The sequence below is a fragment of the Triturus cristatus genome, chromosome 5_1 (genome assembly GCF_964204655.1).
Source record: "Triturus cristatus chromosome 5_1, aTriCri1.1, whole genome shotgun sequence".
In the NCBI taxonomy this organism is placed as follows: Eukaryota; Metazoa; Chordata; class Amphibia; order Caudata; family Salamandridae; genus Triturus; species Triturus cristatus.
In genome coordinates, this window is record NC_140587.1 from 241,044,864 (window position 1) to 241,069,113 (window position 24,250).

Sequence of the window (24,250 nt, forward strand, 5' to 3'; positions counted from 1 at the left end):
AAGCAAGAACTATGGTTTCGTTGTAAAGAATATTGAAAATGCTGCAGTTCTGACATGATGAGACTGTGAAAGAACTATAACGAGTCTCTGTTGTTACTTCAAAGGCAGTGCAGGGTGGCACTGCCACAGAGCTCAGATTGTTTTTTCACCCTGAGGGTGAGAGCAAAAATGGAGAGCCCGATAGGGCTTCTTTTTAGAACTGCCAGGGCAGAGCTCCGGCAGGACCCGGCCCACTTAAAGCCCTTCATATAATTAGAAAGGGTGGAGCCATCGGAAGCTATCAATCCTGTTGTAGCTGACGATGGAAGCAGAGCCTGCCTTACATGCACCATGGACGCTTGTTTTCAGCTTGGGATACTATGAGTCTTGACAAGGAGAGCTAAGAGCGGAGACAGGGACATAGATCTGGGCAGAGACGTAAAACTTGTTCTAATTGAGTTTGGAGATTCAAAGTTTGCAAATGAGTGTTAAACTGGGTCCAGAGAGCTAGGGTGAGAGGAAAGCGATGAGGCAGGGCTCTGGCAGCAGCGTGCTGAACAGAAACATGACATGGACAAGGACCCATGTGCTGTACTCATGGCCTGAGATAGGAATGGATGGTCACTAAGTCACCTTAAGAATATTACTACATGATGTCGGTGGTCGCTGAATATATCCCGGATGTGGGTGGAGTGTTTACAGGAAATCATGAGCACCTTTGGGTACCGTAACTCAGTGGCAAAGAGGATGAGGTTTCCTTCATGCTGAATGAAGGGAATTCACCAGCAAAGACAATCCGCAGCACAGTGGATTTTGTATAGGTGAATTCAAGGAAAGTTGATAGATGTTGGGTGTACTTTGCAGGTTCACATGAACAATCACAAACGTGTGTGGCATTTTCATAACTTTCAGTTGTACATGTGTGAAAGGACTGGCTTCTCCTCAGGGAAACCATCTTCTCTGTGAGAAACAAAAAGTTCAATCTTCAAATGATGTATCACGTTAGTTTTGTGTACATAGAAATGAACAAACACGTGTTATTGTAAGTAAACTGCAAGAGAAAACAACCCTTGAAAAGTTAGATACATAACGTTGCTGGTGAAGGGAGGCGTGAAAGCACCGAGGGGCGTTGTGTCTGCTCGTGCACATCATGCAGCGAAGAGAATTGAGCTACGTCATCGGAGAAGTACGCTTTGGCCATTCCAGCGCTGCGGTCTTCAAAGTCTGTAATGTTGTGCCCCCTCTCGCGTGAAATAATTTCATCAGCCCCCCCTCCCACAACGACAAACACGGGTTCTCAAGAGAAGTCCATAAAATGGTACATATTGTTATATAGCAAGAAAGCCGAATACTTTATGTGAGGCTGGAAAACACAGGCTCTACCAAGTACACAACTTGACTACAGTACTGCAGTTCAATGAACCCCACGAAATGGAAGAGGTGGGCAACAATGCGAGCAAACCAGAAATCCCATGTGGAATGTCTGGGTAATGAGGGATTTTTAAAAAAAAATAGATCAAAAGCACAGTTCTGTATTTTTCTTTAAAATAAATCCCACATGTAAAACAAAAAATATATTGTTGTCAAGAGGCAAAAATGCATGAAGGACTTTAGAGAGCCTGCAGGAATTTTTTACTAAATAGATGTGCTTTCCTCCCTTTTATTTTTTCAAGTTCTCGCCTGCCTGGCACTGGCTCCCGGCTATGTGCAAACCGACAGCCAATTCTGGATTAATAGCCAAAAGCACTTTGCAAACCGAGATTTTTAAACACATTGCAACAATTTTGAAATTCAAACTATAAGTCCCAAAGCACAGTGTTTTTTTGGCCAAGGTACCACGACTGGCTGAAGGTGTTGCTCAGGACATAGGACTTATTGGAAAATATGAACATGGTGAAAATTCAGAACTTTGCACTTAACGTTTAATTAGTTCTCTTACATTCAAATCCATGATTGTGAACATGCTCTTATCAGACATTTCAACAAATAAGTGTCCATTGATGGATCCATCACAACACCTGGGGGAGCTGCTTGGGGTCATTTAGACACCCTCCGTTGACACCTACTCCAGGCCAGAAATGAATGCCAAAAGAGGTACAAGCTGGCCTTTCCAGAGTGGCTAACGGCCGCTCTGCTTTCTTCCATCATTGTACATCAATGTTTACGTGTTGTCTACCAGACATCGAAAGCTGTCTGGGTGTGAAAGACGTTTTCAAGCTTCCCAGAATCCTGCAGTGGGCTTACAGCCTGCTCATGGCTTACCACTCGATGGCTTTAATGTCTTCGCTCTCATTTGCCAGCTTCATATCCTAAGAATTGCCCCCCCCCCCCCCATTCTAGCGTTTGTGCCTACCGTGGAGCCCAGCCTCTTAGCCTATGGTTGAGCCTAGCCTTTTGATAGGCTTACTTGTATCCTTCAACTGCTCACTTTATTTTTTAGGTGGAGCCTACCAGACGGTGCAGTTGTCTGGTTGTGACTGATCTATTGTAGGTTTACCAAGAGCTTACAGTGGCTTATAGCCCGCACATTGCTTACCATTGGTTGGTTTTATTGTCACTCTCACTTGCTTGCTTCTCATTAGATGGATGTCCTTGTTCATCTTGTGTTTGTCACTGAGCATAGCCTCTTTACCGTCTATCTGACTGGCTGGCTTCCGTCATTCCACTGCTCGCTGTTAGGGAACTGTTTTTTCTTCCTGCTTAAGCACTCTAGAAAAGTGCATGTGTCTCCCTCTTGCTTTTCTGTGTGTTCGTGTGTTTTCTCTTTCTCGCTCCCTCTCTCGTGCTTTTCTCCCCTTATATTCAACCACAGTCTCCGTTTTGCTCCACCCCCCCAGCTTATCATATGCTTCAGTCTAAGAATCGTAACCAATCTCTGACAGAATTACCCATTAAACCATATCAAACAACAATTGCAAACTAACTTCAGGCCCATTTTTATTATATTTTCCACACTTTTCATTTTGCCAGATTTGCATTAGTTGTTGAAGATGTTATTTATGTTTCCTTTTTATGAGGTTGTCACTTTCGATAGTCATTTCAAAAATAGAGTCTGTGTTTTTTTAAGTGGTGCTGGAAAGTTTATGATTTTATCAAATTAAATCTGGTTTGGCGACATCTTTTACATCCATTCATTTGCACTGCTCTTTCATTCATCTTCTGACAGTTTCCTTGAATATGGATGTTGTCACGTGTCTTGCTCATACATTTGTTTGAAAAATGGTTGATCGAAGTTAATTGACTTCTATTCTCACTTCAGTTTCATCTGAGATCAGTTTTACACCATCTTAAGCAGACGGGCATCACTTTTGGCACAGAAGTTCACATGCAAGAATCATTCCCATAAATCACGTTAGCCAGTACTCCAATGAGTATGACACCTCGGGCACAACCCTGACCTTTATTACCATAGCAACGCATAAACATTGTACAGAAAAAAAGACGAAAACTATACACAAAACATAAACCCCCAAAAAACTTTCTGAATTCCTGTGTGTAATGAAGGCAAATACAGTGTAATCAGGTTACTGAAGACGACAAAATTAGACTCCAATGTTGACTAAATTATGCGTCAAGAAAAGGCAAATTGTGCAGAAAAATGTGCAGGTAAATCTGCCTATGCCAACCACAATAAGCCCCACCTTAAGCTAATCATTCCACCAGAGACACCTGTAGCAAGACCAAGAAGGAACTACATATAAAGTCTGTCCCAAAATAAGAAATGTGCGTGTATTGAACGGTCAGAAACAAAAATTATTACTGTTAGGCACTTTAATTATTAATAATTGCTAAAACAAGGAGGTGATATGAAGGATGGGTAAAACTGCAACAATTTTATGATTTTATGTTTTTAATGTTTAACGTATTAATTTAGTTTTGGTTCATGTTTGTATCAAATAGAAGACAAGAAAGAATTAAAATAATCCAAAGAAGTTACATTCCTCCTTTGGCACGTGCACTATTGAACGGAATCAATCACTGCCGGTTTATGGACAGCCCATTGGTGGATTGTCCTTCCGTCTGAAAGGTCTATCAAGCTAAAGGTCCACAATGAGATCCGTGTGATCGCTGGGGCCCGATGGCGCCTGCGCACACTCTGTTCCAGCCAGCGGCAGAATGATGGGGCCCTCCGGCAGAAATCAAACAGTGGAATCAAGCTATCCTGGCTGAATACCGGGATGAATAGGTTCCAAAGGTGACACCAATGGTTGTTTCCGCTAATTGTTTACATTGTCAGGACAGGTTAAGTGGTTCTCAGTGCCAGATCCTAGAGCCCCCCACTTGACAGCAATTCAAGTCTCCCTCCCACCCCCCAGTTGCTCACCCCACAGCTTGAAGACTACTGTTCAGAAGGATGTGTTGATAATGGATAGCTACATTCAAATTGATTTAATGAACATGCCTAAACGTAGAGATCGATTTATGAATTTCTGTGTCGCCATCAAAGTGTATTCAGAATATGAAGCTTGGCACATCCACAGGTGGCATCATCCATTTTCTTTGTTCTCCTCTGGCCACACATTTACAACAGCCCCACAGGCCTCACCCTTGGCAGGCAACACACAGGAAGGGGCAGCTGCGCTTGCGTTGTTCCCACAGCTTGGGCGCCGAGAAGCAAACGCAGGGCACGCTTTTGACGCATCCTTGTCAGCGGTGAAGGATTCGTAATTCTGTACACGTCATTTCTGCAGTGCTTGCCGACAGTATTTCATCGGTTTTGTTCCAGGGGTAGCAACACCAAATCGTACGTGCCACATAATACACGTTTATAGAAAGTGCAGCCTTTCATATGTGTTAATTCGGGAACAGAGGAGCCCTCGTTCCAGTGTCTCATTCAGGGTGCAACAGTTCAACGCATTGTTAACCCTATCATGAGACTTTCCGTAGCTCAAAGAGCCGATCATCTGTCAGGCCATTAATAAGAGAAAGTAACTCCCCGCAGGTGCGTTAATATGATATCACCGGTGACAGCCGCCATCTCTAAGCGTGTCTGAAGCACGACATGTTAACAACGAGGATCCCTTCCACCTTTAGAGACAGCAATTGACGTAATCAATTAAACATGGATAAGCGTCAAATACAGCTCTCTATATACGATTCAGTGAGATCTCCAAACAGCTGCCTGGTGTGAACTCCTGCCGGCTGGTATTCTCCGGTTCATAACGCGGGCTGCAGCGAGCTCTTGCCGCTGTTATTACTTTAATGAAGTGTACAGTGACTTTTTAATTAGAATAATTTACCGAGCCAACTGTAGAAACACCAACATAAAGGAGCTCAGTGGATTCACTTAGAGGTGACACTTCCTCCACTTGCTGGCGAGTTTTATTCTACATACCGAGCAGCACTAGCAAGCCCAGGGTTCACACACAAATGATTAACGGAATGCGGAACACATCAAACATTCACCCCCAGTAAAGAAATCTGTGTTAAATGCATCGTTTTTTCGTTCACCATGCCACCCCAGTTTGGATCCAGCCATATGCAAATCAGTCTTGACCCTGTGCCTCATGGGAACAGTCCAGCCCGAACTGCCACGCCAGGTCATTTCTGGACTGGAAACAAGCTTCCTGGGACCGGTTTCGGGGTATCACTACTCATCAGTCAGGCCAGCTTGAATCCAGTGGCACAGTGAGCCCAGGACCCCACTACCCTATGTACTTAGCAGTCAGCCTACTTTACCTCACCCAAGAAAAACACTGGGATTGTGCAATCCTAACCACGCCTCCCTTTTAATAGAAAAGAACTCCCGACCTCATTGTCCCAACCCAACTCTAAAAAAAATCCCAGGTGTATTGGCACCCGCCCCTTTCCTCGCCACTACTGCCAAAGCGGCAATCTCTGCTCTCCATGGAGCAGAGAGCGGTAGCTGCACTGACAGGCTCTCTGACAGCCACATCAAAGTGGGTTTCAATTCACAGAGGCCCGCAGCTGACCAGGAATGTGGGGATTGGTGGAGAAGGCCTGCTGCCTGCCTGTTCCTGACTCACTAGGGTCTATGGAAACCAGAGACAGGCAGAAGAAAGTGCCTGAGACGGCCAGCTACCATTACACCACTTCGCTTAGGTTTCTGAAGACTTGACGAGGCGGCCAAACACTTCCCCTTATGACGTGGCAACAGTGGTAAACAACTTTTGTTCTCCGCTGTTGCTATGCCATAGCAGTGTAAGACTGGATTCAGAATTCGATATTCACACTAATGCCTAACATTAATATCACCCTACATGTTATAAAATTACTTTTTCGTTTTCAAGGTTTAAACAATCCAACACCCAACCTTCAATAATGTACAATATATTTTAAATAACGTTGTTTCTGACCCCTACCATAAACTAATCTTTCACTGATGCATGTGCCCATGAACTGTTAAATTGTGGTCGAGTGAGCATTGTGTTTTTCTCTGTTGGCTACATCAGACGTATGGATTCTTACTTTCAGCTGTCCCTGGAGACTGCGCCAGGACCAAAAGTGCTGATCTCAGTTTACATTTTAATTCTCATTACATACATTTTCATTTTGCAAGCTTTGGGTTTGGAAACGTTAATGTTCCTTGAATAAAACGGATGCAGTGAAAAACCACTATAGGAATAAATGAATTTCCTATGGATGGTAGGAAACATGGGACAAACTTCTGAATAAAATACAAGGGAATGCATTCATCTCATGAGTTCATAATGCTGGTAGCATGGTGATTTTGTTGCAGCCCCAAACTGTTTGCTTTAGGCGTGTCTGGATTGTGACCTGAATTAACTCTTCTCTCGGTCGTGGTGCCTGGGGAAGGATCAGGAATACCTTTCTCTAGAGAGTGAGGGCTGGTGAGGCCTTAGATTGCTCCAAACTTACCGGTGGTGGCGGCCGACAAACTCCAGCCACTACTGATGCAGCAGGCAATTGGATGGATACTTCTGCTCCACAATCTTCCACACTGATGAAGAGATTTGAGTTTAAGAAATAAAATCTTCCACCTGGAATGGCTTTAATAGCAAATGCTCGACCTTGTTTGGTGGGGGCATTGGAACTAGGAGGAATCGGACCCCTACCTTCTAGAGAGCAGGGAGTAGGTTAAGCTTTTGATTCCAAGAAGCAATTTGTGACTAACCATACTGGCAGTGGTTCTGTACTCATGCAAAGGCACCACACATATTGTAGGGTACACTGGCACAGAAGGTGCCTGGGGACAAAGCTCACCAAGATACAAAAAGCCTTTGATTCCGAGAACGTGCTTGAGAGGGGTGACAATGTAGCTGCTACCTCCTGTGGTTAAGTTGGCTCATTGAATGGACTCATTCACTGACTCACACAAGGTTCATATTAAAAGAACAGGAAAACTCACTAACACGATATGAGCCCATTTGAAATCTTACGTATTCAAGAGATGTTGGTCACAGACAAGCAGAGTGTCCTAGGGATCTATTAGAATGTCGGGTGGATCGCCACCGCCCGCATGGCGGTGGCAATCTGCCCGACATTCTCCTCCGCCCGCATGCCATTTCCCCCGCCATATTAGTATGGCGGGGGGGACCCCGGTGGACGGAAAGACTGTCTGCTGGTTTTCCTCTGGTCACACAGGTGACTGGGTGGAAAAGGGGCCTGATATAGCATCCATATTAGGATGGCAGCGGAAAGCAGCCTTTCTGTGGCGGCATTGCCACCACGGAAAGGCATGCGGTTTCAACAGTTGGGGGCACGTTGCTGGCCCCAGGGATGTTGTAGGGGTGGGGGGGCACATAGGGGGTAGCATTTGCATGGACAACGTGGCACGTTGTGCATGCAAATGCGCACATGCCTTTTTTGTATTGCGGCGGTTGCAGCTGACAGCACCGCCTGCCGCAATACAAAAAATGCGGGATGCACCCGCCAGTGTGGTGGGCGCATCCTAATTGCCCATGCGGGACTGCTGCATCCTTAGCAATCAACCCAATTTCCCGGGGCGATGGCGGGTGGACAAAGTCCTCCCGCCATCATAATAGACCCCCAAGTTAGGTTGCAGTTTGGCAAAGTGCAGAGCTACATACACTTGTGCCACCAGACCAGGTCAATATTAACCCATTCCCTGCGGGGGTATTTCCCCCGCAGCATGGAGGGGTGGCGACGCTGTGCTCAGCTCGTCATGACTCACAGTGGAGCTGTGCACATGACGAGCTGAGCTCGTCACGACCCCGCCCACTGATTGATTCTCCCGCATAGGCAGGGAATTAATCGTGCGTGGGCGGGCCGCGGCCGTTATGACGAGCTCAGCTCGTCATGAGCACAGCACCACTGTGACTCATGACGAGCTGAGCTCGTCATGAGAGTGCAACGGGTTAATTTAGACTAACATTTTGTGTTTAATATATTGTCAAGAAATATTTTCATTCAGAACTGTTTATCTGTTTCTCATGCCAGTTGGTTGATGTTTAATATTGACTTCTGTACTGGAAACCCAATGAATGTAGAGTAGATGTTGATGTGTGTACTGCAGTTAAATGTTGAATAGTAAAATGAGGGAAGCCACAAAAGAGCAACTTCTTCTAAAAGGTGTTCTGGAATTAAGATGGTATGTTGGTGTTTGAGGGTAAAGGTGAAAGGGAGCAATCAGTGCCAACTTGTAGCAGTGGGATGGTGTGCTCTTAGACACATTACATTGGAATATTTTGAATGTTTTCCCTAAGAGCTCAACGGATGGCTCTTCAGCAGCTGACTTTGGATGATTTCAGTTTTCATAGTCAATTATAATCTATCCCCTGGCATGAACTGAGGATTTCTAGAACTGTTTTTGAAATAATAAGATAAAAGTAACAAATATCTCCAAAGAAGTGGACGATATTGCTATATGCTTTAAGACTATCGCTTTTCAGACGCTGCCATCAGCGGAAGAACCTCTGTACTCAAGTTATCATCGATCCTGCACAGGTCTGTAGAACTGTGAAGCAAAAGTACAGAAGAATACTCAATTGTGATCTAGAAAAGAGTGATTAAATATTATCTATGATATGGTAAATTTACCAACTGAATGTCAACATTTTTGCTCCAAAAGGACCAATACAAATCTAAGATAAACACTACGGGAAACTTAATTCTCATGAAGAATGCCTATTTGGTACTGCCCTGCAGTGCAATTCTTTTTAGTTTTTTACTTGGCACAGCACTGAATAGGCATGGAATGTGCCATCGTGGGGCGTAAAGTAGAACAATCCTGAACTGTTTGCATTGAGGCTGCTTACGTTGTCTCATTGCTGTCGCTACCATGATGGTGTCTCTAGGTGCTGATAACCTGTAATGACTTCGAACAGATGGGAGTTCTGTACAACCTGATTTAATTCAGACTTGTACTGTGCCGTTGGGATATGTGCCCCAGGATGCAATCCGCTCCTGCAGACTGTTCCTTCCGTGGTCATTCTGTTGACCTTAATGTCACTGGTAGTGGTCACAATAACTGATTGTATAGCACATAAACAGCAAATGACCACATCCGAAAGGTTAACAAGCAATGTGACCACGCCAATACACGAACTATACTTAATTTCATGACGATAAAGAACACAAAAAAAAATATGAAGAGATGGGAAAGAGTACTGGGTGTGACACAGTAAATGTAACAAGTGCAAATTATAATGCAATTTAGGATTCTCAAATAATGTGAATGTAATCATCCTAAAGACTTAATAAAGAATGGATTAAATGAAAGGGAGGGTAGGAAAAGAGAGGAGGAGATCCAAAGGAGAAGCACATTGTGGATCACTGGGGATGTTAAGTACGTTCGCTACACATGACAGTATAGGGAATATGCACCGTGTCCTTCAAAGAGTCTTATTATGATTTTGGACTCTGAAGATTGTCCTTTGGTTGGAAATAGCTAACAACAATGTCATTTAGTCTTCTTCAGATAGTGTTCCTCAAAAGTTCTAAATGTTTATTAGCTATCGAACGTTTGCAAAACTATATTAGATTATGAGTAAGACCTGAAAGTGAGACAGGACATGTGTGTGTTGAGTTTTAATGAAACCTTAGGCAGAAAGGCAAACCCTTAAGCAGAATCACATGAGATGAGCAAGTATGCCTTTCCAATTTTTATATTCACATCAAAAGACATCGTCCAAAACCCCCTAGTTGCAATATGAATCGTGTCCATTGTCGACTCTTATTCCACATCTGTGTCACTCTATTCCACTTACAAAAGAATGCTTAACATTACTGCAGTAAACACAACAAGAGGCAACATCAGAAGGTCCATTCAGTCACAGAAACCAAGTTTTGGGGTAGGTTAGATGGTGGTCTGAACATGATGCATAACAAAGTTATGTACCTGGGTCTGCGTGACTACTCCAAGCAACACTCAGATATTATTTCTAAAGCAAATGCTTGAGGAGGAGGGTTTGACTTGGCTTGACAGCCTGTAAAATAGCAGCCCATTATGTGTTGAATTCTCTAAATAATGTACTTTTGCATAAGAGATGGCCGTGAAAAATTACCGCGTTTGACTCTGAGATTATCTTCTTCTATTTATAAACCAGTGAATGTGAGACCAGAACAGTATATTTACTATTGATCCATGTTTTTTACAGATTTGCCTCTGAAAACATATGACTTCGTGGTCAGTAGCCATTGTATGTGGTGAATAGGGGGTTACATTTATTTAGAATACCCATTTTGGTTATTATCAGAACCTAAGTTCAATGAAAGAAACTGTTAATGTTTCAGCCTTCCCCCTACTTAGCACCACAATTCATTGGTCAACAACATACTTGTCGACCATCTTTTAACATAATACTATCATATTGATGTAATGATTCTTATTATGAATTTCTGTTTATGGCACTTGCCAGTTTAATGGACTTGATTGTCTGAATAAAGTATTTGATACTGATTAGTCAACAACATACAAGTCAAACTTAAAAGATCAGTTGATAAATTCTCAGATTAGGCAAGACTTAAATGTATCCCAGTGCAACCAATTATAAGTTGCACACTGAAAAATATTTTTGGACAGTTTTCCATTAACAGCGGGTACTAACCAAATGAAAGTACATTCAGTGCGTGCTATAAAAGTTGAATCTCCAGCGCTCGTAATGTAGCCAAAGAAGGCTTTAGCATTAATGAGCTTTAATCACCTTCTGCGATTTCTAAAGAGATTTCTTCTTCAAAGACCTTCACTAAATATTTGGCCTATTTTTTTCAAATAAAATCTCCGACATCAGGAACGTGTAACGGGAAGACAACACCGGACTTTTGTTCGTCCACTTTACATTTTTTGGTGAACATAACCAACGGGCTCCTCCTGGGAGGGTCTCTGGAAGTAGCTGTCCATCGGCCTCCCTGCTCAATTTTGGCCTAGAAACAGGGCCCCCTAATCTCATCTACTGGCAAATTGAGAAATGATTTACCATCTTCTCCATCAAATCACTGACAATAGGCATCGTCCCAGAAATGTGGAAAACAGCTATAGTAAAACCTCTGCGAAAAAGAAGTATTTTGATCCGATAGATCTGAATAATTTGACACCTATATCCATTCTTGTATACTGATCCAAATTTGCAGAAAAACTTGATTTCAACTAACTCCAATTTTATCTTGTGAATAAAGGCCTCCTTGGACTTTTTCAGTCTTGTGCATAATCGCCAAGTTAGTGGTACTATCTACTGAACACGACCTTCCTAGATTGGTGGATAAGGGTGATCTCACAGCCTTGTACTTAGACCTTTTGACCACATTCAAACTATTTATCATCTGATCATAATTTCTAGGTACAAGTCATTTGGCCCCTCAGGCATGGCTGAAATTGTATTTAGCAGGCTGTCATCAAATGGTGGCCTCCCCCATAAGGGTCTGAACCCAAAGCTCTCAACTGTGGTGTCCCTCTGGGTTCTATTGTCTCTCCTTTCATTTAAAATCTAAATGCATCCTCTTGCCCAACTTCTACCACAGATTTATGTAAAATGTGCACGTACGCAGATAACACTCAACTGGACTTGGACCTGCCCTCCACTTTCTTTGGCTGTACCGAGCTAAGGTAACATCTTGATGTCAATCTTTTGTTTGGAATTCATGTTTTTAAAGTTTAAAAAAACTATGTATTTCAGTTTAATGCAATTCGGAATGTTCTTTGGATTCTAGATAACAAATTCCACATCCCTGTCATAAATGTTACTGTTGAATCCGATCTAGACTTTGGTAACGCCACACGCTTATATGCTCTGGTTAAATCTATCAATCAACTTCGATCGATAGAAAATGCGCCTGTCGTCACCTGACCTGCAGGATGCCTGGATGTCAACTTGTCACTCTTTTTCTGAAACAACTACAGTGCCTTCCAGCCCGACAAAGAAGATTGGCAGAATGCATACAGCCAAACTTTTCCAGTATTTATTGCTACCAAATTCGGCAGGCAGGAGGCCTCTCGGATCAATTCCTGTTTTAAGTCCCTAGAACAAGAGCTGCTACTTTAGATGAATAAACTTCCCAGTTTATGCCCCATATTCACGTCCCCCCACGCCCTGCTGGGCTGGTGCTCATTCTGTCAGCCATTCAGCCCTGGTGGTGGTCTTAATCAAAAACCAAAGGAAATGATGGACGGAGTGTTGAACATTGCAAACACTCACCCCCAGTCAACTGATCTGGGTTTGATCCATCACCGTTCTTTAGCCCACTCTGCCACCCCAGTTCAGACATGGCCATATGCAAATCAGTCTGACCCTGTGCCTCATGGGAACAGTCCAGCCCGAACTGCCAAGCCATGTCTTCCCTGGACCGGAAACAAGCTTCCTAGGACCGGTTTCTGGCATTTCAGCCGTCTTCAGCCAGGCTTGCTTGAATCGAGTGGCAAAGTGAGCAAGGGACTCACGTCTGAGCATACCCTGCCAACTTATGGCGAACAAAGCGGTACAAAAGGGGGTGGTGATGTACGGAGCATCAGAACCAATCAAACACTCACACCCAGTCAACAGATCTGGGTTTAATCCATCACCGTTCTTTAGCCCACTCTGCCACCCCAGTTCAGACATGGCCACATGCAAATCAGTCTGACCCTGTGCCTCATGGGAACAGTCCAGCCCGAACTGCCAAGCCATGCCTTCCCTGGACCGGAAACAAGCTTCCTAGGACCGGTTTCTGGCATTTCAGCCGTCTTCAGCCAGGCTTGCTTGAATCCAGTGGCAAAGTGAGCAAGGGACTCACGTCTGAGCATACCCTGCCAACTTATGGCGAACAAAGCAAAAACCAAAGGTGGTCTTAATCTGCCATTTCCCACCTGGTTCTCCTTCCCCAGTCTCCCTCATCTGCTGGGATCATTCCCTTGGACTCTCAGTCCTTTCCTCACCTGCTGTGCTCTTCACTCCACCCACGGCAGGCTCACCCCCCGACCCTCTTCCGCTCCAAATGACGTGTTTGCTCATCACTCCTTGTCCTCAGTGCTTGAAGTGCAAACATAAAGACACTCGACACCTCATACTACGTGCTTGCTACTGAGAAGTGCCTGCACTCTCCATTATAAGCACTGAACCCTGCACAGAAGTGCTGGTACGTTCCAATGTAAATGACATGATTTCGCTCAGCTCCTTTGCTTCTCTCCCACCCGCGTCTCTGCCTTTCCCCGCCGTGCACTGAGCTCCTGATCCTCTCCTCCGTCCCCAGTCTTTTCGCTTTCCCTCGGCTCTTCGCCCTAACTAGCCCCGCCTTTCCCTCCCGTGATGTGCAGCTTCTCTCTCACCAGGAGGCTTCACTCTTCCCCTTACGTCCATTCCTTCACTCTGCTGTTTCTCCGTCCCTTCTCAGTCCCGGCCTTTCCCCTCCTGCTGGGCTTCTCCACTTTCCTTTTCTCCCCTCCATCCTTCTCCTCGTGATCCTGTTCAAGTCAACTGATCTCCGCGTGCTTAGTTACTTTTAGCATAAACACCTGAGCGCTCAGAGACACGGGCACAGCAGAATTAGGTACTAGATGTTATAGAATGGCCCCACCGTTCACGCAGGAAGTGCTTAGAGGCGATACAGTGCGCCCCCTGATCACTCACACACACTGAGGCTGATAACCACACATGAATCCAAACAAACACCTACGAGACCGCTGAAGTGGGAAACACTGCAATGGAATATTCTGAACTTTTCCAGTACATGAAAGCAACATGACCAATAACCAACGCCCTATTAAAAAATACATTATGTAAAATATCTCAGCAGATCAACAAGTTCATTACATAAGGTAGGGCATATGGGGTTCCAGTATTACAGGGTCCTTCAGGCACAGAAACAAGGAAGGCTGTCTAGAGAGTCACCGAAAGGGCGGTGTCTAAGAGACCCAGGCCTCTGAAGGCAGCCGATAGGTGTCGGTGATGCCCACTAGACACAAACTCCCTGCGCGTGCCTTCTTCTTGCACCTTGATCCCGCTGCCTTAAGACTGCTCTGTAGATGACGCACCCATGGTCTTATGAGTATAACTCACCCCTTCACCTGAATGGGAGTCTTTCCCCAACATCCTCCAACCCTTTCCTCAATCTCTTGGTCGATGTCCCAGCCTCCTGACACCTTGGAGGTCTCTTGGGCACACGGGGGTGGACTCCTATCCTACTTTGTTACAACCGCCTTACCTAGTTCTAAATCGACCAACCTCTACCAGAATCACCCATTTTTTTCACCCAGCCTACGCCCTGATTGAACCCATTCATGGACAGCAAGCTTGACTACTTCAGCAGTCCGCAATCCGAATAAGGCGCTCGATTTTAAGACCCCCTTTCACCCTCTGGCACCAGGGCGCTTCCTCAAAGTTTGCTGCCTCACTTCCTGAGTGGACACCGTGTTTTCAGTACTAGGCCTCTCTGCCACAAAATATTACGTTCAACAAGAGATGAAAACAAAAAACTACAAATGAACACTGAGGCACGCAGTAGAAGAAGTAAACAAACAGTGAGATGGTTGCACAGCCATCCTAAGTTTAACAATTTATCACGTGATTTCACCCAGTGCTCATAAAAGTGTATTTAACTTATCACTAAAAAGCAAACACATTTGACCATTTACTTAAAACTACAACAGAGAACACATCACCCACGTCCTCGTAGGAAGCAGCTCCATATCTTGCCCTAAATCTAAAAATCAAGTTATTTGAGGGACAGAAATGTAAGCTTCCTACTGTGAATGATACAAAAGAAAGGAATTGCAACAGAAAATTGAACTACAGCTGCAAAGCAACAAACATTGTACCGGATTCAGACAGCCTCACAGTGCACTGTGTAAATACCCATCAATGGAGGACCGCGAATGCCATCTCGGTCTCTTCAGATACATATTGTCCTCCTGACTCCAAGCTGCCCTAGCTCGCAAGTTGGCGTCACATGGAAACTACCTACTCACTGGCCGCACCTAAAGCCAGGCATTCCGCAAAGGCATTCCCCAAAACTAATGCTACACCCGCTGTCCCCCTCATGCCTAAAACTGACTGAAGACGACAGGATGAGCCTGGTTTAGAGTTGGGTGTCAATTCGTGGAGAATGTGGTAAATCCTCATGGTCGGCGTGTACAATGGTGGAATAACCTTTGCAATCTTTTATATAGATGTCAGTAGTACTTCTGGCAACAGCCTTTCACCTGCAGAGGATCCTCCAAGGACTGAGCACATCCTCCCCTAATAGGACTACTTTCCGTTACAACCCAACAATAAATCAGACCCTGTATTCTAATGAAGCAAAGTTGTCCCTGTGGAGATACGATGCGACTGTCGACTTGACAATCCGGTATAATCGCCATTCAAGGGATGGGGGCACCGAGGCAAGTCCCACCTCCCTAGAGTAGATGCACAACTGCAATCTATGTACAATGTACCACCAGACGACCCTCAGAAGGGATCATTAGAGGCGCCTCCGACGGTTTAATCAAGAACTCTGCTATTCTGGTGATGGCTTGGAAGCAGCGCGTGGAATATTAAAATATCAGATGTTTAATAAATGCACATAAATTTGGACTTGTACCTAAAGTGTCATGTTGATCTAGTATGCGGCAGCAGCGGTGACCTAATTTTAGATCTAATGGCCATCGCTGGAGAAGCGGGGTTTCCTTCCGCAATAACATCACTCAAAGCTAGCGACGACTGAGCACAACATGTCTCTATCACAAAGGAAGTCATCGCTGCTGACCCTCCGAAAGGCTCTGTGCATCCTTAGAACCCTCCACAGATGCACCCAGCTCTAGACGTACACTGTAGCGTCAATCCAATGTCGATCGTTACTTACTCTTTCCACATCAAGACTACGTTTTTCAGCCGAGAGTCAATAGGGGATGACAACCTGGCAGTATCTCATTCTGCGCATTGCTTCTGCCGGGGATGCGAGAGTAAACACACATAAACAATGAGGACAACAGCCCAGGCAGCTACATCAACGTAGATCAATATGATGTGGCAGGAAGCATGAAATAGTGCATGCAGTGAACAGGCAGTCAGCCTACTTGCCTAATCGGCAACAAAACAGGAATGCTATGAACGCCACAGGCTCTTACATAAAGCAGTAAGTGTGGTAGTAGTGCTGAAAGTAAGGCGATGATACACAACGTCAGTCTACAATAGCTACATACGCCATGGGGCTGGCCCACAAAGGAGTAAATGTGTTTGTGCTGATAGTAAGGAGATGGGACGTGACCAGTTTCTGAAGGCACCAAACGCCATGGGGCTGGTTCACAAAGGGGTAAGTGTGTTTGTGTTGAAGGTAAGGAGATGGTGCAGTGACCTCAGTCTCAGAAGAGTAGGCATCCCATGGGCTACTTTATAAAGGAGTAAGTCTGTGCTCGTGCTAAGAAGATGCTGCAATAAGCACAGACGGGAAAGGCTAAGAATGCTATGGGACGGGTTCATGAAAGGGTGAATGTGTGTTGTGTGGAAGGTAAGAAGTGGGCACAGTGGCCCAAGTCTTGGATGGCTATTCATGCCATGGAGCTGGTTCATAAAAGGGTAAATGTGTGGAAGGTAAGGAGTGGGCACAGTGGCCCAAGTCTTGGATGGCTATTCATGCCATGGAGCTGGTTCATAAAAGGGTAAATGTGTGGAAGGTAAGGAGTGGGCACAGTGGCCCAAGTCTTGGACGGCTATGCATGCCATGGAGCTGGTTCATAAAAGGGTAAATGTGCGGAAGGTAAGGAGTGGGCACAGTGACCTAAGTTTTGGGCGGCTACTCATGCCATGGAGCTGGTTCATAAAAGGGTAAATGTGTGGAAGGTAAGGAGCGGGCACAGTGGCCTATGTCTTGGAAGCATACGCATGCCACGGAGCTGGTTCATAAAAGGGTAAATGTGTGGAAGGTAAGGAGCGGGCACAGTGGCCTATGTCTTGGAAGCATACACATGCCACGGAGCTGGTTCATAAAAGGGTAAATGTGTGGATGGTAAGGAGCGGGCACAGTGGCCTATGTCTTGGAAGCATACGCATGCCATGGAGCTGGTTCATAAAAGGGTACATGTGTGGATGGTAAGGAGCGGGCACAGTGGCCTATGTCTTGGAAGCATACGCATGCCATGGAGCTGGTTCATAAAAGGGTAAATGTGTGGATGGTAAGGAGCGGGCACAGTGGCCTATGTCTTGGAAGCATACGCATGCCACGGAGCTGGTTCATAAAAGGGTACATGTGTGGATGGTAAGGAGCGGGCACAGTGGCCTATGTCTTGGAAGCATACGCATGCCATGGAGCTGGTTCATAAAAGGGTAAATGTGTGGATGGTAAGGAGCGGGCACAGTGGCCTATGTCTTGGAAGCATACGCATGCCATGGAGCTGGTTCATAAAAGGGTAAATGTGTGGATGGTAAGGAGCGGGCACAGTGGCCTATGTCTTGGAAGCATACGCATGCCACGGAGCTGGTTCATAAATCAGTACACGAGGAGTTTGTATGGTAGAGAGAGCACTGTGAGCTCGGCCTGGGAAGACGATGAATGCCATGGGACTGGTTCATAAAGCGTTATGTAATGTATTTGTGTTGAAGGTAAGGAGACGGTGCATGACATCAGTGTGTGAAAGGTATGAACGCCGTGTGGCTGGCTCATACAGGGTTTGTGCTGGAGGTAAGAAAACGGGGATGTGACTTCCGTCTGGGAAGTCTACGAACTCAAGTAAGTGTTGGGCTTGTGTTGGGGGTAAAGAGATGGTGCAGCAACCGCAGTATAAATTAACATCTGAGTTTGGGCGTAAAGATCCTATTGGGTGACAGTTGAGAAAGGCTGGCAGGGCGGTTGTTGTTCCTGGAACAGCTCTGTGAAAGGACTCAGTACAGTATCTTGATTTATATATTCAGTCTATGATCAGCGGGAACATTTCAAACATGAACACTGAGCGTAGGAACGAGTCTTGGTGCAGGAACCAAGCAGCCTGGACTAGGAGACAAGCGACAGTAAACAAACTCCCAGACAGACAGACAGACAGACCGCATTCATTTACTGTAGTTTCATCCGTATTCACAACTCAGCCATACAACAGGTCCCCTCAAGCGGACATAGGCCCACCACTGATGTATAGTTGACGCATGAGAAAAAACGAACCAATCCTCCCCAAAAATAGAAATGCAAATTGTGTTGTGCAATGCAGGCTGCATCTCTGCGTCGAATGGACCCTTACAATGCAAGTGGGCATGTAGAGCTGGCCATAATCCGCAGTGTAAGGGCAGAGTAGCCACAAACACGCGATGCCAATGGTACTCTGCACCCCGACGGAAGCATTCACGCAACATTGGCGGCGCTCTTTCTCAAGCCCAAAGCACGGGCTGTTCCTGAATCTCCCTCCAAATAGCCCTTGTCTGAAGGGGAGACGCCGTTCCGACTGAAAGTGTGTATTTTAGGACGTGCACTCAAAATAATTTTTCTTTCCACTTTGCCATTATGCACAAACCTTGCTCGGAGTTTGTGTCCAAGCCTGTGGCTAGACTCACCCAAACTTCTGTACACCACATACATTTCTGTGTGACCGCATGCAACGTAGAAGTGCTGTGGCGCTAATCAAAGAAATGCACGAAAAAGTACACACAATAAGAAGCGCATTTCCTCTGAAGGCGGAAAATGACGCGGAAGGCCTCTTTGAAAGTCACCGGGAGCCTGGGCGCTTTGTGGGTACTGTGGGCAGAGAAAGCTCTATAATTGAACAAGCACAACAAGACGTTTCAGACTAATCCATCAAGCTGTCACGCGGACTGTCATGTGTCATATGATTAATGGCCTCGCGAGTTTCCGTAGTATGTAACAGGAACATGCAGTTCGGAAACAGGAGCAATAATTAAGGCTGGGCCCAGATACCGTGGTAGAGCTGCGTGCCCACTGGCAGCGCCCCAGAGGTGTCGAGGCAAGAGCGGACATCCAATTAAAGACTGCTAAAGGGAAGAGGGAAGCATACATCATAACACAGCACTGCTTTGGAGTCGACGCTGAGAACGTCGAACCACTCACTCTCTGGTAGTACAATGTGACGCACCAACTTTACATACGTTCGAGCCTTGTGTTTTTTGGACAGTGTCATTGGTGCAGAATCTGCCGAAAATGCTCTGAAATAAGAGGGGCCCAGTGAACCCTTATAGAACTGATGGGGGCGGGGTGCATGTTTATGTCATTGGAATCTATGTGAACCTTCCTACGCCACTGTTGTTGACAGTTGATTGACATTAGGCACGCGCTGTGGAGTGTTGCGCGTGACCTGCAGTGGAAGGTATGTCTTAATCTCAATCTGCTGTTTGAAAGGAGGGGGCTCACAGACGGTGCCCACCTCCAAGGCTCCTCTTCCTGGCACAGAGGGGCACAGCTGACACGCGTGCTCTGTTTGGGTGGTTCCATATCTAGACTTGTGGTTTATGACATATACACAGTCCATGGGTGACATGTATGTGTTCTGGGTTTTGCACGAGGCAGTTCAGTTGCTGGCTGTGCCTGGCCTGACTGCGTCCAGGGGCTTCTCTCTGGTGCATTACACTTCATGAGAGACGATTCATCGAGCGTGGTCATCTTTTATCACCACGGTGGCCTTTGTGTTACGACCCAGACCGGGTGGGAGGCGCCATGTTTCACGAGTATGTCCTGCCGGAGAGTAGCAGGCGCCTTCTGCCAGGTTCACAATATAAGCAGAGAGCTGGTGTGGTGAGACACACAGAGGACATCTCTCTCTGACTGCACATGGCTGCCGTGCCAGGAAAGGGCAAAGGCCACGGCTGGCAGTGCATCAAGATCAAGGAAGGACCTCTACCCAACAGGTCCCATGGAAGAGTCAACAAAGACGACATATTCCAGTGTTGACTAAAGCCCTCCAGCTCTAACTCAACCCCACAGACAAAGGAGACAATAGCGTGTCCTTAAAGCTGCTCCAAAAATATTGTCTTGTAGTTTACGTCGAATTGTACGAAAACATGTTCAATTCTGTTTTTGTCTTTATCAAGGAGGAACACAGGAAAGCAACCAAAAATGCATCAAGAAAACGGCGCTGGACGTTATAGTGCAACGCCGCTCTCGAGGCGCCCCTAGAATGCAGCCTGGAACCCGCCAATCAGCCCTACAACAGATTTTCCGGAAGCGCGGGGGCCCGCAACGAATACAGAGAGTAGCATCGGCCCATCGATCCTTCCAGCACAGAGTGCATTTATGCAAATTACACACGTGCGTCTGTGCTCTCCTCGCAACCTCCGCCACCAGGACAGCAGTCAGGAGATTACAGGAAACGTGTCTGCGACACCGGCAAACCTTTACATCGGGTGACATGAATATCAGCTTTTACAGCGCTATGAGGAGCTATATCAAGAACCCGTACTAGCATTAGTTTCTTTTAACAAGCACTCTGTCTGGGCTGGGCTCGGCGTCAAAGCCATACGAGCAAGTAACAGTGACCAGGTCAATGCCACAACCAGGGCTAGCATAAGTACCAGGGTCGGGATGATAATAAGGGTTAATTAAGGCGCTAACGCAGGTCGTGTCGCTGCCAGTGTTAGAATAATAATGAGGGTCGCGATCTGACTAGAGCTGAGGACATTAAGTACATAATGAGGCGTGGCGCTTCTCAGCTGATGGTGGCGAGGAAGAGTTAGAGACGCCGTCACTCTTGCGAGCAGTGCTGACAAGCATGGAAGGGGCCCCAAGGGCACCTCTGGCAGTGGCACTCGTTGGGGCATCTGAGGCAGCCGAGGCCGGTGCTGTGCGGGAGAAAGAGCCGCGTCAGAAGCACCTTCAGCCCTAGGAGCTGTCCATGGTGCTGCTTCTGGCAGCCTGAGCCTCGCCGTGCACAAGCCGTCTCTTCATTACCTGAAAACTGCCCGCACGCCTGTCCTGCACCTGACGGCAGGCCCTGGCAGGGTTCAAGCAGTCTCTTCATTAAGAAAACTGCACCAGAAGCCTGTCCTGCACCTCACGGCAGGTCCTCCTGGCAGGGCTCGAGCCCTCTCTACATTATCTGAAGATCCCACCCAGGCGCCTGTTCTACACCTCAAGTCCGGCCCTCAATTCATGACCCCCACACCCTCCCCGATTTGGGCACTGCACCCAGGCGTCTGCCCTGCACCTCACGGCCGGTCCTTACAGGAGGCTCCCCTAGGGCTGAAGTGCAGGGGCATTGTCAGCTCCTTGCAGATCTGGACCGGTCACCACTTCACGCACAGGGTCGCTCGGAGACTAGTAATCCGTGCCCAACACAACAACAAGCGGGCGGATCGGACGCGCTGGCATCTCTACACCCGGCTTGTACTGCCGCTGACGCATTATAATGCCAGTCCCAGCACATCAACAGACGCTAGACAATGTGGCCCCTCCGCGCCCCTTGGCCTCTCTCACGGCACCTATGACGTCATTACCTCCCTCCCGGACACACACATCGCCAGTGCCAGCACAAGGACCAGCCTCCTGTGGACTCCCATTTCCCGTACACAACAACTGCGACACAATCTCGCGGCATACCCGGGTTTCAGCGTCCGATGCTACAAGAGGTGAAATGTTATACATGGTCTCAAATACTTTGATCATAAGCTCCCGCCCAGTCCTCCATGTGGCACCAGTCCTTGGACTACAACTACCTAGCCTAGCCGCCAGAAACAATATTTTATGCGTACGTCTGTTTATGCCAGTACCAGACGATACCGTCTTTTTAGCGCCCCCCCCCTCCCCCCCACGACATTTACCCTGGAAACAGTCATTCTAGTGCCCTCTACACCCGAGATATCTTCTCGTCCTGTACTACTCGACTAGACATGCGTGTCCTGTGTCTTTGACCCGGCCCTGCTAGCCCAAGGTACAAACTGAACACGGTTTCCATCTCCTGGCATTGCCCGCTGGCCTACCTATGTAGCAGCCTCTGACCCCAGGGTCTGGATACATGTGTTTCCTCTGTGTGTAACCTCGCCCCTCCCCCAGTCTTGGTGCCTGCGGTTCACCCCAAGACGCTTTAACCCGAGAATACATTGTTTCTGGTCTGGGTACCTTTGACACATTGAGTGCCCCCCGTCCACTTTTGATGAATTCTACGACCGTATGTTTACGTAGTTATGAGAAAGCCTGGAACCCTTCTCCATGCCTTCAATGTGCCAGCGTCCTGCGTAGCAGGCTGTGCTTAGCGAATCTTGAAATTCGTGGTACCCTCTGTAATACACTCAATGTCCTGCCACTCTGTATGTGTACTGTTCCAACACAGCCAGTGCTATCTGTTACACTCTGGGATTCGCTGCCATTGTATCTTTCGCGCGCCCTGTGAGACACTGATTGTGGTACATGTGAGCACTGGTTATAGGTATCGATCGTGGTTAGGTAACCTTTGCAAGTTCTGTGACCACCCTCGCCTCACACACACACGCGCGCCCTAGTATTGTATCACTGGACTTGTGGTACACTCTGTACGCCTGCCCCAGCCCAGTCAGGGTACCTGTGGTATATTTTGTAGGGCTCCTGGGTTTGTACATATAATAAACTATGTACTATCCTTGGTATGCACACGCCAGCCCCTCATATGGCGCCGGGGGTACCCTCTTGCTGAAAGGATGTGATTATCTGCACTTTCTCTTTCGTGCGACTTGTGACTCCTTGTCCATCACCTGTAGAACCCACACTGACACCCTGGTACGAGAACCCGTGGTATCCACAGTGCCACCCTGCTAGGGGCGCCTATGGCACTCCCAACTTCCCGGCAAGGGTTCCAGTGACACACCGTGCCTCCCCAACTCTTCCCACTTCACCCCCATCTCGGAACTGGATCCATACCTTGGGTGACCATCCTCAGGGCGTGTGTGAACGATGGGTCCAGAGAATCTTTCTCAGCCAGCAGCTCGGGCAGGTACTGATCATCCATTTACCACGAGCGGTAGCAGAAGTGAGTAGGACAAGCCGCCCGGACGCGAACCGATGCACGTAGACCCTCTGGGGGTGCACAGTGACTGCGCGGGCTCCTGTGCCCAGCACTCCTCGGTCTCGGGAGCTGATGTTCGCCGCCTGCCACCGGGATGCCGTTATCCGCCGGACTCGCGCGCTCAGCCCCTGCAGCAGCTCCTGCTCCCAGCACCGACCGCCGATGACTGACTCGGACGCGCGCGCCCCCAGCTGATAAACCGGCAGGCACGGCGCGCTCTGGCTGCACAAGCCAGGAGGGCGCATCCGCCTCCGAGCGCGCCCCCGACGCGTACACGCTCCGCCCTCCAGCAGCGTCCAACCGCCGCCCTGGCGCTGCTCGCGGCCACGCCCACCTTCCACCAGTCTCGCTTTCCCATTGGATAAGCCGTTGACTTTGGGGACTTTCATGAATGGGCTGGTGGAGCTGTTGAGTAGGCAAGCGGCTGTTTCCCTGGAAGGTTGCTGCCCTCTGGTCGGCTGTAGTTTTGTTTCCATCCTAGCCGCGGGGCAAGTAGTTTTTCAGCCTTGTGTCGCTGTGAAGCTCGGTGGGCCTCTGCCGCGCCCCGAAAGAGAGGTGGACAATGAAGTATTTCTGTGAAATTGTTGTCTTTATTTCCTGGGAATTCATTACACCTGGCACGCTCGTTCAATGTTCTGCTTAGCACTTTTCGTTTTTACACAGATTTATATCACACTTAAAATTCGCAGTTTGTTCAAAGCAGTTGTAAATATGACAACAAAGTAATCTGTCAAATCACTACTAGTGGGTGTGACGTTGTGAGAGGACTTTTTAATTATGTCTTGCAGGTGACGCAATAGCCAACATATAATGAGGTCATGCTCATTGTGAAGAGACATAACACCAGCTTTCAGAAAAATATCAAATGAAGGTTTGTGGCTCCTAAAAACTTTTGCTCACTACAAATCTTAATGGCTAAGTTATTTGACTGTGAAAAGTGCACATCTTTAGGGAGAACTGTTCTTTAATTGA

General features: G+C 47.0%; 1 protein-coding gene across 2 annotated transcripts in view; it reads right to left on the reverse strand.

Moving 5' to 3' along the window:
- KHDRBS3 (KH RNA binding domain containing, signal transduction associated 3) overlaps positions 1 to 23,446 on the reverse strand; it is a 203,513-nt gene extending 180,067 nt beyond the window's left edge. For both annotated transcript variants that reach the window (XM_085604066.1, XM_085604065.1), the window contains exon 1: positions 23,134 to 23,446. In XM_085604066.1, coding sequence (XP_085460192.1) covers positions 23,134 to 23,221 — 88 coding nt within the window. In that variant the 5' untranslated portion in view covers positions 23,222 to 23,446. The remainder of the gene's footprint in view (positions 1 to 23,133) is intronic.
- Between the last annotated feature and the right edge of the window lie 804 nt (positions 23,447 to 24,250).